This window comes from Ochotona curzoniae, unplaced genomic scaffold, assembly GCF_017591425.1.
Source record: "Ochotona curzoniae isolate NIBS_2020 unplaced genomic scaffold, NIBS_Ocur_1.0 contig_43, whole genome shotgun sequence".
Taxonomy (NCBI): Eukaryota; Metazoa; Chordata; class Mammalia; order Lagomorpha; family Ochotonidae; genus Ochotona; species Ochotona curzoniae.
Window position 1 is genome coordinate 18,415,420 of NW_024466218.1, and position 16,554 is coordinate 18,431,973.

General features: G+C 48.5%; 1 protein-coding gene across 1 annotated transcript in view; it reads left to right on the top strand.

Moving 5' to 3' along the window:
- Positions 1–10,648: 10,648 nt before the first annotated feature.
- Positions 10,649–16,554, top strand: part of SLC14A2 (solute carrier family 14 member 2) — a 44,301-nt gene continuing 38,395 nt past the window's right edge. The window contains exons 1-3 of the mRNA XM_040984959.1: positions 10,649–10,822; positions 13,069–13,249; positions 14,740–14,929. Coding sequence (XP_040840893.1) covers positions 10,649–10,822; positions 13,069–13,249; positions 14,740–14,929 — 545 coding nt within the window. The remainder of the gene's footprint in view (positions 10,823–13,068; positions 13,250–14,739; positions 14,930–16,554) is intronic.

Genomic DNA, 16,554 nt, shown 5'->3' on the forward strand with positions numbered 1-16,554 from the left:
AAGGCTTGCAAAGTTCTGATGGGATTTCAGGAGGGAGTTTTAGCGACAGACCAGAAATTCCTCCTGAAACACAGCAAAGCTGATCTGACCCAGGAACTCCCAGCTGCCAAGGAGACTGTTGACTCCAAGAACACACCTCTGCGTTCCAGGAATCAGGAAGTCAGAATCTTCTATTCTAAGAATTAAGGAGCCAGAATTAAGAAAGCAAAATGTGCTGTCTCCCACCCCACCCCACAAATCTGGTAACTGAGCTCTGACTGGAAGGAAAACACTGCGTGCTTTAACTTTCATCAGAAAATAACAAAAAGGAAGAAGTATTCTGCTTCATTTTTACATTCCAAATGTTGCCTAAATGCCTATAACTCACACAAGCCTGTAATGGACGAATCTTTCAAAGCCCTAGTTAAAAGGGATGCTGAGAAATTTAGTTCTTAGCTCTCCAGGTTACACTGTATTGTAAGCTGCCTTAGAGGAAAGATTGAACAATCCAAGCTTCCATTTCTACCCCAGGAACTGTCTGCACAGCACATGCTATGTAGTTTCTATGCATGTAACTGCCCTCCACCCAGTTCCCAGAGGACAGGCATCGTGGATTTTACATTCAGGAACTATAAGCTTGCAAATGAGAGTTCCTTGCTAAGGAGGGACAGATAGCTAATTGGTGGAGTATTGTATCCATTTCAATATTTTCCTACTTTGCTTTCTCATTTTTTCTATGCATTTAAATGTTGCCTCTACATTCAACATCTGAAAGGTAATGTTGGTTAACACATTTGTCTGAAGCTTAGCAGTTTCTTTGTTTCCATTTTACTTTTATTTTAGCAAATCTATATAAAAATAAACATATGTTTAAAACAGCTAATGTGGCATGATCCTGGATCTAGAAAATAATTTCTGTCTACTTTCTTCACTTCTTGTAACTTTGAACAGGGAGAGAGACATCTGAGATCTTTAATGGCCCTTTCTTCAATTGGGAAAGGCTAGGAAGTTTCTGTTCTCTTCTTTGTACTCTTCAGCAAATAATGTAGAATGATAAAAGGGAGCTTAAAACTAAAGGCTATATGTACTGGAACACTGCATTGTCACCTCATGTTCAGAGCATATCACCAAAGATGTTTCCATAGGAAAATCTGAGATACTCTTGAAGACATTGTAGATGTTCATCTGTTTTTAGAGGAGGGCTTCCCTTGCTTCCTGCTTAGTGGGCTAGGGTATGTGTTTCTGGAAGCCAGGGGAAATGGGTCCAGGGCCACTTGGATCATGCATCTTCTTCCCAAATCACCTTCGAACCTAGCCAGACTCCTATAGAACTGAATCAGTGGTCTCAGGGCTCCTGCCTGACTCCTGCCTCTCAGTTTGCAGTGGGATACATCAGCCTTGTGCTTGCAGGAAATAGGGGCATCACCCAGAAAGTAACAGAGCTATCATGTGGAACACCCCGACAGAAGAAACCTGCCTGTAAAAACCTAAAAAGCAGAACAGGATATAAGATCCTTTAGCACCAACTTTCCAAGTTGGTCTTAGGAAAATAATGGTATTAAACATCTTTCCACCAATGCACAAGCTTTTGGGTTTTATGGCTTTTTTGCATCCACAGTATACTGGGCTTCTGAAAAGCATTTTGAGGGGAATGACCTGTTGTTATGTAGACTTGTCCTACATATTGCTAGCTATTTCGCATCCCTGGCTTTTATTCAACAAATACTCGTGGTACCTTCTCAGCCACTGGAAGATGTCTCTCATCCCCATTTCCTGCCCTTACTCTCCAGCAGGGACTTTACAATCCTGTGTCTAGTTTCATTAGAATAAGAATCTCTTCTTGCTCATCAATGAATCCGCTGTGCCTGGCACGTAAGAGGTGCTCAATAAACCCTTCTGAATGAATCAACAACATCTCTCCTGTGGATAAAACAGAGTTTAGAGAGACTAAACTTTCCAGATATTTACTCCAGTAATCCTGCTGACATTCAGTAGCCAGTAGCTGTAGTCTTTAGAGTTTGTGAATAGCACCAGAAAAGACTAGAGGAAGGAGAATGACAATATTTAACAGATGGAGCACTCGACTCTGAAAATTCCTTTACAAAGTAGTTTTGGCCAGCCCTGCATCATAGAGAAGTGGGAAGCCATGTGCTGCATGGTGCTGTCATAACAGGCAGGGCTGGGGTCTGACTGCCCTCCCGAGTCCACACCTTTTCTGGTCCACCCACTATGACCATCCAACTGAGCTCTGCTCCTCAACACTCACCCTCCTTTCAACAAAACACATCTTCAAAGATTACACAACAAGCTCTATTGATTTTTCCAGTGCTGTCCAGACAAATTCTATCTTTTTGGAACCTTAGTTATATAAATACAGCCACCGACCAGTCCCTTTTCTTCAGTCAATCCAAACAGATGTCAGATAACAAGCATCTTGGTGATATCTCCAGCCACCTCCCAAACACACGCATTACCAACACTCAACTAAGGCAGCACACAGTAGCTTCTTTGGGAACCAGGAAAGCTCACCGGGTAAAGCTAGCTAGGCTGAGAGAGGAGGAGGAGGAATGCAGCAAAACTAGGATTCAGTCTTCATCTTCAGGCCAGAGACCCTTTAGTTGTCCTCATGGAGCTGGTCCAGGAGCTGCATAATACCAAGTCCAGCTTGTTTGCTGGAGCCCCAGAGAGGTAGAAAAGAGCCTCAAGGCTTCTCCTTATGGAAGATGGCTGCTTCATGCTTCCAACCTCCAGGGTTCACAGAGGAAGGTGGGAAAACAGAAGAAAGCAGGAAAGGGAGGAAGGTTGAGTGGGTGACAGGCAGACACACCAGGAGGTCCTTGGCAGCCTCAAGATCATTGTCCTTTGAACAGAGTAAGAACAAATGGCTCAGGAGCATCCCTGTCCACTTACTTGCGAACCTTGTTTCGTCTCCATCTTAGCACATTCTCCTCCTGCAGAAGTTCAGTCTCTGCCACACTATGCCTTCCTGTTCACCCCTCTCCTCCCTCACCCCTACCCATGCCCCAAGTTCCTCCTCCACTGAGGTTTACAGCAAGTCTCCATGAAGGCACCACAACTAAAGATCCCCAATTTTGACTCACCCACACTTAGGCCCAGATGCCCCATGCTTTTGCCCTTTTGAGGTGAGCTGATCAGCACCCTGCCTGCTTCTGCCCTCAGTGGCCTTCCATAGGCTCACACAGTGCAGGAAATGTCTGTTCCAGCAATTTGAAAAACTAAGTGAGTCTCCACTTCCCTGGGTGAGAATTAAAACTAATTCACCTCTTCAGGGCAGCCCCGAGTGGGCTATATCGGAAACAGGGATTTAGCTTCTACAAGCGGAGGCACTTGCTGAAAGAGATTGGGGTGTTTGCCACCTTCTTTCATCTGCAGATAGCAAATGTAAACGGAGTTTAATTAAAGTCATAAATCTAGCTATGTTTTTTTTTATTTCTACTGTTGCTAACTCTGAGTTTTGCTTATTTACTGAGTGTCTTGACCACTAAGCAAAACTCTCGAAATCAACAGGGCCTGTTTCCGGGCCCTCTCCCCCCATGACATCCACTTTCTGTAGCTCTCTTCACCCCAATCTGCTGTGAGCCACAGCTCTGCCCAGTGACACCCTACATCTCAGAGCTAACTGAGCCCCAAAAACACCTAGTGCTGCTTCTGCTACAGAGTCTGCTTCTGGATCCAGGACACAAAATCTGAGTTTCCAACAAGTTCCCAGATAATGCTGGCCCATAGTCTTCATCTGGAGTACTGAGTGGGTAAAATGCATGAGGCAAAGATGTGAAGATCCAGGTCAGGAGTTCTCAATCCTGCTGCACATTAGTGTTGCCTGGAGAGCTTTGAAAAGTTCCAGACACCAAGCTGGTTGAATCAGAACCACTAGGGCAAAAACCAGGAGGTATCCACATTTCAAGTACCCTCAGTGAAGATGGCCATGGCTGTGATAGTTGGAGATCTCTGACTGGAACTTAAACAGGGAGTATTTGAATCCTGCTAAAGGGATCTAAAAGTAGGGCTTCAACTGAACTTACTGAAATGCTCTCTTGCTGGGTTCTTGTTGGCTCTTGTTGCCTCTCCCCAGGAGGCAGGCTTCAGGACGAGTGGACTTTGTGAACTCTGTAAGCCCACCATGCTATGACCTCCAGGCTGGTTCTGTGTGGCCACACATGGCCCATTGGTGGTCTTCTCTCTCCCTGATGTCTGTTTTGCTCTTCTTTAATCTCTGCCAGCACCCACAGGTCATCAGCAAAATAACAAAGTCACCCACTTACTCACCAGTTTTCCACCAAGTTGAGCTAAAAGGGTATTCATCACCTTCAGAAAATGCCATTGTAGAATGCCAACTTTGGAGGACTATTGGTTTACTGAGAGGAAGCTAGAGCCTGCAGTGACCCCTGCTCATATTATGCCATGCTGATTGGAATCAACATGCATAGACACAGAGAGTATACAACAAGCAGGGCCCTTGTGTTTGATGCTTAAGAAATACCTGAGCAAAACAGCAGCCTAGTAACTGCTTCCCCTCCACAAACCTAACACCACCCTCATTCCCTTCCAAATACCTGCCTTCTGTTGCAAGTTGCTCTTCTCCATCCCCCACTCTGTGAGTCCCTTCAGCAGTCATCTGACTTAAGCATAGGTTCCTGGGTTGGTACCTGATGGGATCTGTCCCAGCTTCCCCACCGTCACAAGCACAGCCTTTCCTCCCAGCTCCAAATCACTGTTAGAAAATAAGCATTCATGTGTACGGAAGAAAAAAAAATATCGAGGTTTTGTTGAAAAGCAAGAAGGAGATTCAAGGACCTAAAGGGCATACCAGGTCAAGTTGTTAATGGAGCATCAAGAGCAGAACTGAATGCCTACTCAAAGAAAGGAAATGGCTACCTACCACCCAGCTCCACATTCAGTCCAGGGCCTGGAAGGAGCTGTGCGCTTGCTTAAATCCAAAGACCACAAACTTCAACTCCATAAAGCCAGGCACTGGGGAGCCGAAGGAACTGGCCATGGTCACCACAGGGGAAGAGAAAAGCATCCTCGAGGAAAAGTTCATAGCAAGAGGTTTCGTGATGCAGTTAAGGAAAGAGCTCTGGCCAGAACACTGGGAGTCTGGGCCAATCCCAGCACCTGTGTCAGCTCGCTTACTGACTTAAGGCAGGGGCCCTCACTTCTCCGGGTCTGTCACATAAGAAGGGCACCATCTCCCTCCATCATGGAATCACTTGGGGATATGCAGTTTGGGAAAGGAAAGTACATCGTAACATAGGAAATATTAGTGTGTGATGTTCAAAATGGTACAGAATGTGTTGGGCTTATGGGGTCGAGTCTCCAGTGACTACTTGACTCGTCTACTGGGTATCTATTGAGCAGCCAGTCTAAGATTCTATGATGCAAGGAAATCACCTTTTAGGGGCCATCTAGTGGCGATGAAGCATGAACACAATTGTTAATGACTGGAAGCTGAGAATGCCTGGACAAAACACAGCGGTTTGCAGCCTCCACAGACGAGGGGTATTGCTACATGCTTCTCTCCCAGGGTCTAGAACTTGGTGGGTAAGAGCAATCATAAGCAGGCTCTATGGATCAGCAAGCCAGGTAACTCCATTGACCATAATGTAGCATAAAGATCTGCTGTGATAGTACAACAGGGTTGAGCTACTTACCTACTCTGTGCAGAATTTTGTTAAAGTTCCTTGTCCTTCTCCCTAACATTTGATCCTACTTATGACCTCATTGTGAACATTCATATTTAATTAGCAAGAAAAACACAAAACCTGTTCTCTTCGCTGCATTTCATTCATCTAGCAGCCATACGCTAAAAGCAAGCCTTCATCAATGCCAACACTCAGAGATTCGGTCACACCCACACTATGCTGTCAAAAGTAATGCCGGTATAAACAATAGAATTACCCTGTGTTTATCAGTTATCTATGTGCCAGGCACTGGCCTAAGCAACTTGTGGGAATTATTTTGGCTAAAACCATCCTGTTAGGGTAGGTACTGTCATCATCCTCTTCTAATGGTGGAATGAACAAAATAAGGCATACAGAACGTTCACGAAGCTTCCCCAAGAATGCATAGCTAATAGGAATTATTCAGAGTTTGAATCCAGGTGGCCTGGCTCTCCTACACAGGATCTCCACCACAGCATTGGAACTGACTACCCAAAGTCTTCTTGGGGCCACTCAAAGTGTATATAAGTTACGCATGTGTGAGGCAGGTACATGTGAGTATGAGACCTAAGCACCATGTGGGCCAAAGGGAAGGTGAGACTGCCTACAGGAGATCATGAGGTGCCAACGGAGAAGATAAGCTGGGGTTGGGTGTTGATGGAAGGAACTGATCGGTTACCCGAGAAGACCCAGGCCCTGCAGGCCCTGAGATCGTGGTTGAGTGTGCGACAGAGCGGTGGGCAGAACCTCAGGGTCAAGGGCAAGTGCAACGGCATAGAGCAAGCCTGGAGCCACAGGGGTGCCCAGAGCAGCCACCTTGTCCTTGCAGAGCTGGAGGGACCAGGCCAGCTTTCACATCAGAGAGAGGAGCATGCCACAGTCCAAAGCCACTCTTGAGTAAGCCAAAATCCAGGGTTTGCCCTGGAGATTGTGGTGTGGAGCCTACCAGTGTGGAGGCTGCCCGCTAACAAAGCACAACCAAGACCAAGCCAGGGGTCAGAAGTCAGGCTGGGAGGGGCGCTTAGATCCTGTAGTTGAATCCTCATTGTCCTTCCAAGGTTCGGAAAATGCAGCTTCTACCCTGTTGGATTATTTTTGAAACAATTTCCTCTCTTTTTCTCCCAAAGACCATGCATTTCTGGTGTGCATGCCCCATGGGGAGAATCCAGCATATTCTTGTTGCTATATGAGGAAAAGGGCCTGTGCTGGGAAGGACCTCGAGCTGCTAGTGAATCAGGGCATGGCCACGGCCCTTCCTCATTTCATGGACTCCTGGGGCTAAAGGAGCCATGTAGCAGGTTTGTGGGGGGCCACCAGAAGTGGCCTCACTCTCACCATCTTCTAGCTGGCAGAGGTATGGGCACCACGGCAGCTCGGGGGGAAGGGGAAGGGATCTACAGGCTCTGAAAAGTGTTATTTTGCATTCATTCATTTTGCAGTTGATGTTAGGAGCTTCTGTACATGTCTACAACCATAGCACCCTAAAATGACTCCTCTCTCGAATGACAGAGAAGCTACTTGCTGATAGAGTTCAGCTTCAGGGGGACCCTGCACTTGCTCCTGCCACCCACCCCTGTCCCTCAGCCCCAGGTGACAAGCTGCTCTCTCTGTGCCCAGCCCTCGTTCCTAGAGACTCTTTTATCTGTGGAGCTGACATCAACCTCCTGCGGCTTCCACCTCTTGCTGCTTCTGACTGTGTCCATCCATGTCTGCCCAGTACATGTAGTCTTTCCTTCCCATCTAAAGGTCCTTTGGAGATGGGTCTTAAACCTCATCATGATGCTTTAACAATCTTGACTGGCAGCATTGCCTTCCTTTTTGGTAATACTGAAAAAACAATCTACCTTGCAGTTGATAACATCTTAGATATGATGAAGTGCATCTAGAAAGAAACTGCTTGCCATCACTGTTTCCAATAGATTTCACAGTCACTGGATCTAACTCTTAAGTCTTTCCATAGCATTTCTAGTTCACCCCGACTTAGGTGTCATCCAGGTACCTACATTTGATCTTAGCCAAAAGGCCGAGAAGCGATCATCCAGGTATCCAAAAACCTGACCGCTCCTCACTTCTCACTTGGCTGGCTGGAAGGGAAATTCAACTAGCAAGGAATGATGTAACCACTCTGTGGCCACCAGAGGGCGAACGCACACAGGAGACCAGCAGGTTTTCAGGCTAGCTGGATTCCTCTGTCCCAACCTTTCCTGCAGGCCTGCTCCAGGGCTGGGTGTCCCCCGCCCTCACCGAAGCCCACTCAAGGATCCAGAATAGAGAAAATGGCCCCAAACCAGAGCCATGCTCACAGCGTCAGGGTGGTTTGGATCTGAACATTCTTTCAGACTTGCCGAAATTAGCTGTGTACTCCACCTCCCCAAAACGCAGAGCAGCAGGGCAAAAGCACCCTCTTCTTAAACCACCAGAGAGCCCATAGACCCAGGGGGTGGTCGAGTTCTCCAGGGAAGAGCTGACAAGGAAACTCCTGAGCCTCTGGAGAGCAAGTGACTGAGGAAATGAGGGGTGTCCTGGAGCAGCTTCTCCAACAAGGGATGGACCAGCATCACAGTGGCTCCCAAGTGAGCAATGCTCTTCACCTCCCGGCACTGGCCAGAGACCAGGACGGAGGCCAGAGGCCAGGACGGAGGCCAGAGGCGTGTGGCAAGAGAAGAAGAGTGGGAGCTGAAGCAGCCAGGAACACAGGACACACAGGCTCAAGCTCCTCTTTGGAACGTGTGTCTTCATCGCACTGTAGATGGGTTTAGACAGGGAATTGACAAAGGCAAATATGGATACATGTGTGAGCATCCTGTGGGCGCTCAGCTCGCAGGAGAAATAAAAATTAATGAGGGGACCTGGCGTCCAAGGGAGAGTCGCTGGAGAAGTGGCCATCAGTGAGGGCAGCAGCTACTTGATGACGGTGAGCATGGCGATGCATTTTAGAGACAGGATGAGGGGGTTCAGAGAGCAGGAAGATGGAGTTTTCTAAAGGAACAGTCTGCAAGGGCAGGGGGACTTGTTTTGGGATGGACGCCTGTGTGGGAGAGTGGTCTGGGAAGGCAATAGGATGAATCATTCTAGTATGTCAGCTCTAAACTTCTAGAACATCCCTGTGCGAGTGCAGGGGGGAAGGCTGAATCAGGCCCAAACAGGGCTGGATCTGCTACATCCAATCGTTGTCAGAGTGGCAATGGGACATGGAGCTTGGATAAGGGCTGCGGCCCCCAGATAGGAGTGTTAGGAAGAACAGGTGCCCAGATGCAGAGATATATGTCAATGGGAGGCAGAGGCAGCCAAAGAGAGAGAAGTAACCAGACCAAGCAGCGGGAGTACCAGAGAGATGATCAACTCTGGGCGATCCAGCAAGACAAGGCCAGAAACACAATGGCTGTGCCCGCACGGAGGTCCTGGAGACCCAGAGTGCAGTGGGACAGAAGCCTGAGGACCAAGAGGGACTAACCAAAGAGAATGGCAATCACAGTGAGAGCAGTTGACTTGTACGTGCAGTTCTTCTCCAGCCATGCTAAGTGGCTTGATACAGGTGTGTCAAGCTCCAGGGTTGAGTTTCTCTTGGAGGAGCAGGGTAAAGAATGGGACCATCCCGGCAGGATGGAGAGGGGAAGAGCCAGCCAGGAAGTGGAAAGAAGTAAAACTGATGACCCATGGAATACTGACCATCCACGTTGGCCAATGTGGGGAGGGGAGATGGCAGAGGGAGGGAGTGGTAACTAATAGGTTGAGAGTCTCCTGCTGGTCAAAGGAGGTGGGGGGCGCACTCAGCAGGTGAGCTCTAAGTGCAGGAAGTAACAACCAGAGGAAAGCTCTGTCCTTGGGACGTCAGTGATGGGTGGTTAAAAAAAGGAGGAGCTGGAAAGAGCAGATGAGGATGAGGTAGGCAGAGTACTGGGAGACATAGTGCTAGACACTGAAGGCTACAAGTTACTATGAAAGTCATTGGTAGCAGCACTTAAAATCTGTATTGCACAAGGAAGCGACAGAAACTCCGTGACCTAGGAGCTTCGAGTCCCTTTTATTAGGGGCAGGAGAGGAAATAATGCAGGGACTCAGAGAGGCATGCAAAGGGGAAGGAGAACTCTGCATCCTTCCGCAGCCTCTGCAATGCCGAGTGTCAGAAGCCTGCAGCTTCCTGCCATTGCAGAGGGAGGCTAGAACAAGGGAGGCACAGGAGCCCACCAGGACATGACAAGGAGCAGGTGCCCCTCTCACGCGAGCTCCAGGGTTGAGTTTCACTACAGGGAATGATGGTGCAATTGAGCAGCAGGAAGCCAGACCAGAACTGAAATCCTTGAAGAAGGGAGGAAAGACAGATGGCCCTGCCTGGGGCGGCACAAGGGACCAGTCAAGTGGGTGTGTGGGGCGTTGTGCACCTTCCCCGAAAGCGAGGCATGGCGTGAGCCGTGAACTCTGTGGTGCAGAGGAACGCCTCACAGCCTGGATGCGCACAGGTTCCACAGGAAAACACCTTGCTTCCTGCTGCTCCTGGGGAAACTGATAACATGGGCAGAGAGGAAGGATGGGAGCTTGAGAGCAACCAGCACAGCCGTTAGAAAGTCATTCTCTAAGGCCTTCCTCGGCACTGGATCCGTGAGTGTGAGTCCAGGGTGAAATTTATGTGTGACTAATACAGCAAGAGGGTTCAACAGGCTATACGGAAGATGAGGCAAACAGTTTAGGGATTAGGCACAAAATCAACAAAGCTGCTCCCACCACATTTGGCAACACTTGTCAGGCAACACTTGACACCAGAAGTGGACCTGTTTCTAGACTTGGAAGAATGAGGGTAGGGAAGTTCTGTAAAGGAGGGAGGGACGGCCCAAGCCCCCTCCCTCCGGCAGCACAAGACGCGGTTCAGGTAGGACTTGGGTGTGTTGCTGCTCACCTCCAGGATAGAGCTCACACGCATCTCAGCCTCCGCCAAGCCCTCTGACCCCATTCTCATGCATCTCTCCTTTCTCTTTGCCATTGCCCACTAGATGAGCAATCGCCCTCTGAAGCAGATGCGCCAGGGCCACAGCAGCCCTCTCCTGCCTGAACCGTTGTCCAGCAGACACAAGCTCTACGAGTCGGAGTTCACCAACGCCTCCTGGCCCCCAAGCCCTCAGGACACCCACCCGGCCCTGCCCCTCCTAGAAATGCCTGAGGAAAAGGTAAGGAGGTTGGAAAGGTTGGGGTAGGGCAACTGGGAGAGGAAAGGGGGGAAAGGCTGCTCTCCCAGCTTCCCAGTGGAACTGTTATCCAAGGAAATGCCACCGCCCAGGGGGTCGTGCCCACAGGAAGCACTCGGTCTTACCCCTGCCAGGACCCTCCAGCCCTTATATACACAACGTATTTCCCTTGGCAAATAAGTGGTGTTCTGGACAAGTGGAGAAGCACCCGTTCACTTGCCAGTCTTCCCACTAGGGCCACAGCTCCTCCCTCAGGCTTGCTCACTCCAATGAAGCCATTGTGTGAGTGGGAGCAGTGCAGAATAGACTGCTGTAGCCGCCCTCACAAGGAGAGGGGCCCAAGACTGCTGAGGGTCTGCTCCACAAAACATGTGGCAAACTTTCAGAAGAATAAAAATCACTCATGAAAATGGATCGGAAGAAGTTTATTAGGGTGCAAACCAATGCGAGAATCCACACATAGACATCTTGAAAAAATTCATGGGAAATGCATGTGATGAGAACAAAACTATGCATGCATTTCCACATGTTTTGCACCAATATAAATGAATGTTTTAATTCTATGTAAATGTTTCTAAAGCATTTGCATGTATGAAGTACAGAGGTGATTTTTTTTTTATGAATTACATTGCATTATGTGACACAATTTTTTAGGCACTGGGATTCCCACCATCCCTCCCCACACCCTCCCCCCATTGTAGATTCCTTGCACCACAGTTCAAATTCAGTTGAGATTCTTTCATTGGAAGTATTTACCAAGCATAAAGTCCAGCATCTTATTGTCCAGATAAGTTCAACGGTTTCTTGGGGAGACAGTCTCTGGTCTAAAGGTAGAGCTGGCAAAATATCATCCCAATCAATTAAAAGCCCCAACATAACATCAGCAACAATTTACAACATTATGGACTTAATTGACATGATATTGAGTAAAGAGGTGATTTATTTTAAAGATGTATTTATTTTTATTGGAAAGGCAGATTTACAGAGAGAAGACGAGACAGAGAAAGCTCTTCTGTCTGCTGGTTCATTCTCCAAATGTCTGCAATAACTGGAGCTGAGCCAATCCAAAGCCAGGAGCTTGGAGCTTCTTCTGGGTTTCCCATGTGGGTGCACAATCCCAAGGAATTAAACCACCTTCTACCATTTTGCCAGACCACAAGCAGGGAACTGGATAGGAAGTGAAGCAGCCAGGACACGAACTGGTGCCCAAAAGGGGATACTGGTGCTTGCAGGTGAAGGATTAGCCTGTTAAGCCACCACACCGGCCCTGTATCTGTGAACTTTTTAAAACATGTTCACATATCACAAGTCTATAACAACCACTCTTCATTAGTATTGGTTTTTGTTATAACCTCATTTATTTTGTGCATTAGAAAGATAACCCTAAAGGGCCTGGCATGGTAGTGTAGTGATTAAGGTCCTCTCCTTGAATGCGCAGGTTCTAATTCCGGCAGCTCCACTTGCCGTCCAGCTCCCTGCTTGTTACCTGGGAAAGCATTCGAGGATGGCCCAAAGCCTTGGGACCCTACACCTGCGTGGGAGACCTGGAAAGAAGTTCCTGGCTCCTGGCTTTGGATCAACACAGCACCTGTCATCACAACCACTTGGGGAGTGAAACAATAGACAGAAGATCTTCCTCTCTGTCTCTTCTCCTCTCTGTATATCTGCCTTTCCAATAAAAATAAATAATAAAATCTTTTTTAAAAAGGAAGGAAAGAAGGAAGGAAGAAAGAGAGAGAAAGAAAGAAAGAAAGAAAGAAAGAAAGAAAGAAAGAAAGAAAGAAAGAAAGAAAGAAAGAAAGGAAGGAAGGAAGGAAGGAAGGAAGGAAGGAAGGAAGGAAGGAAGGAAGGAAGAAAGAAAGAAAGAAAGAAAGAAAGAAAGAAAGAAAGAAAGAAAGAAAGAAAGAAAGAAAGAAAGAAAGAAAGAAAGAAAGAAAGAAAGAAAAAGAAAAGAAAGAGCAAGCCAGCCCTAGAAAGAAGTTCATAGACTTGACCACACTACTCAGTGGGATTGCTGGCATGAAAATGCTAAGCAATGCCCCCTCGGAGGCAGGTACAGAGGTCCTGGGCAGGGCAGGCTGGCATGGAACACACAGGAAAACATGAGACAGTGGACACGAGGCTCCCCTGCATCTTACGATCCTTTCTCACAAAGCTGACAGCTGCTGTCTCCCCTGCTCTCACAGCGCTCTGTCGCCTGACATTTTCTCCTGACTTTTCTCTCAAAGAATCTCCGGCCAGCGGATGAAGGCAGCCACATTGTGAAAATTGAAAAACCCAATGAAAGGAGCAAAAAGACAGAAAATGAGCTGCCTTCTCACAGGACTTCTGGCCGCCGAGGCTTCAGCCTCTTCCGGGCCGTGGGCTACCTCACCGGCGAGATGACAGAGTACAGGAACTGGCTGAAAGGTAAGCCAATCCCAGGAGCGGGGCAGCCAGGCAAGGCCAGAGACCACCCCCTTCCCGAGAACCAAAGGAGCTTCTCCCTCATACCCCCACCCCCTTCCCATTGGCAAGGGCTCCACTGCTGGCAGAGAGGAGACCCCAACTCAGAATTAACTTCCAAGATTCAGAATGAAATGTGTTCCCTGACTTTATTTAGGGCAACCCCATTAGCAGCACGCATAGATAACTTTTTAATAAAAAAAAAAGAAAGAAGTCCATAAATCTATTTTTTACGTTTTTTAAAAAACAGTTACAGAGGAAGGAGGGACAGTTACAGAGGAAGAAGAGATAGACAGAGAAAGAAAGAGAGATTCCATCCTCTGTTTTACTACCCAAATGGCCAGTCTCCTAGACTGGCCAGCCCCCTAGAGCTTAGCCAAATCGAAACCAGATGCCAAGAGCTTTTTCTGGGTCACCCACATGGATGCAATGGCCCAAGCATTTGAGCCATCCTCTGCTGCTCTCCCAGGCCATAAGAATAGATCAGAAATGGAACAGCCAGGACTTGAACAGGTGGAATGCCAATACCACACGATGAGGCTTGGAGTGCTACGCCACCATGCTGGCCCCATGCAAAGATACTTGAAAAGGCTCCTGGAGAATGAAATTCACAAATTTGGAAATCTAAACCCACGAGGACCCTTCCAACAGTTTTTGGAAAAATGAACAAATTCTGAAAAAAAAAAAAATAGACATGCCTGGGTTTCAAAAGTTTGTGTAACCAAACGAACTCACCTTTTCATTCTGTTTTCCCAGGCATTTTTTTTTAAGTGCGCTCTGACAAGCTATTTTCCAAATGCTGAGTGGTCATCCCTTCCCTGGTTCCACAGCCAGTTATTATGCACCTACTGTGTGCCAAGAAAATAGTGACCTCACCCTCCTGGAGGGGCTGGGGACCACTCCTGGTGACCTTGTATGAGCAGGTGCCACACCCTCTCTGTCTCCAGTTGCCCAGGTTGCCTGGACACCACATCTGAGATCCAGCAGGATGCTTGTCCCCTCTCCCCCTGGCTTCCTCTGGGCCCAACTCAACAGCAATTTTCAAAGCTGGGCTAGAACAATTTCTTCCCGTTTCCTTTTTTTGGACCTTTTTTTTTCCTGCTCACATCATAACCCTTAACCAAATCACACTGCAGCACATAAAGAACTTGCCTCCCTCCACTCCCCACCTACCCAGCTTCCCTCCGGAAGGCTGCTGGGGCTCCCTTGCCAAGCAAGCCAACAGCTAGAACTGCATTCAGTTGAGCTCGGCATGGCGCATTGGCCTATATAGCAGAAACAAACACCCATTGGAGACGACTCAGAGACCTGGCTGAAGACCCATTTCTCCCCACTTCCCCCTTTCCAGGCCAGGCTGAGTGAGGAGACATGCCCTGACATCTGCATCCCCGTTCGCCATGGCTGCCAGGCAGCCCAGGTGGGCCCCTGCTGATGGCTCTGTGTCTCTCTCACAGACAAGCCCCTGATCCTCCAGTTCGTGGACTGGGTCCTGCGGGGCACCTCCCAAGTGATGCTGGTCAACAACCCTCTCAGTGGAGTCATCATCCTCGCGGGGCTCATCATGCAGAATCCCTGGTGGGCCCTCACAGGAGTTCTGGGGACAGTGGTCTCTACCTTGAGTGCCCTCATCTTGAGCCAAGACAGGTGAGTCCTTGGCAAGATACATGAGGGAAGACAGGGAAAGGTTTAAGTCCCCAAAGTGTCACGGGAAGCACCTGCTCCTGCTCATGACAAGGAACCATGTCACGTTCCGATTTACTGTGCAGGCTGGATGCACTCTGCTGTGGGAGGCACAGAGGAACACCTAAGCTGTGTGTGCCTCGCAGAGCCCAGGTTGGGTCAGGGGGCATGTTGTAGAACTTGACTGTTTCTTCAGATGTGACTGTTCCAATGGTTTCCATACTTTCCTGATGTTCAGCTCACTGACACCGCTCTCCATCCTCCCTCCCACAGACCTGCCGATCCTGTGGATCAGGGAGGGGGTGTACTTACCAAGCACCTCCCACGTACTTCTGGTGGACACAGGGTTTGAGAAATATTGGATTAGTCTATATCTTACGGGTTTTTTCATGTGGGAGTCACCAACCATTTGTACAGATCATGAACTCATGGTCAATAGCATCTTTAAAAGATGAAAACAAAAGGACATAACAAAAGTAATGAGAGTAATCCATGGATAGTAAAGACACATGTTCCCTGGGAAAGTGTTTCCTTCATATTCGGATGTGTGTGCTCTGAGGGAGACAGGGAGAATCAGGTCCCAACAGAAAATGACATCCTTGCGGTGGGCATCTCTGAAAGCAGCCAGCACTTATTATGAGGACACAGCATCACTTCACAAGGCAGACAGTGCAGGCCAGGGACCCCACAGTTTATCAGCCAGGGAAGGAGCCCAGGGGGGAAGAAGAGCTCACCTGAGGTGCCACCATCAGTGGGTGGCAGCATCCAGGTTTGGACGTGGAATCTGCATCTCCCAGGCTGAGAGACCTCCTGAGGTCCTGTGGATGGGTTGTAGGTGTATGGAGTGAGATGAAAACTGCACTCCAGCCAGGACTTCGTGTCTGCTTCAGCCAGAGGATTGCCTGTTCCCATGCCTCATCATTTCACAGGCAGAGAGCTGGCCCCTGGCAGCCTCATCACTGACAATACCTAGATAAATCCTGTCCTTCCGATTGACTTCTGGTGACCCTCCGCCAACCTAGTGTGTTTCCTCAGGGAGCCACAAAGCAAAGATAATCATTTTCCTAACACAAGGAGTTATGCTGAAAGGCATAGTCCTGGTTGCCTTTCTAGCTGCTCTCATTCCTTCCTGAGCTCCTTGCCTGTCTCCAGCTGTCCCCTCTCTCAGCGGCCTTGGGAGCAGCTAAGACAATGTCTGCAGGGTAAAGCAGAGAACTTGCACTGCACGTGGCTTCTCTGAAATGCAAGTGGCTACAGACTCAAGCTTGAGTTTCACACATGTCCGAGCCCTTCTTTACTGAGGTGGGGGGACAGCACCCGTGGATGCCCACAGCTGACACAGGGAGGGGAAGCACTCAGAGCCCCGTTACAGAGAGCCCAGTCAGAACTCTCTGCCCCCTCCCCCTCCCTCTCCTCTCACACCCTCTGTCCCTTTCTCATATGCTTGCACACGCACCCACTCAACACACACATGCATGCCATGTCACTCCTCCGATTTCTGCCCAATTTCTCTTTATACCTACAAGGCTGAGACTCCCTGAAGAACCAAGGAAAGCCTAGCCCCAGATAAAACAAAATCGCATCATCCA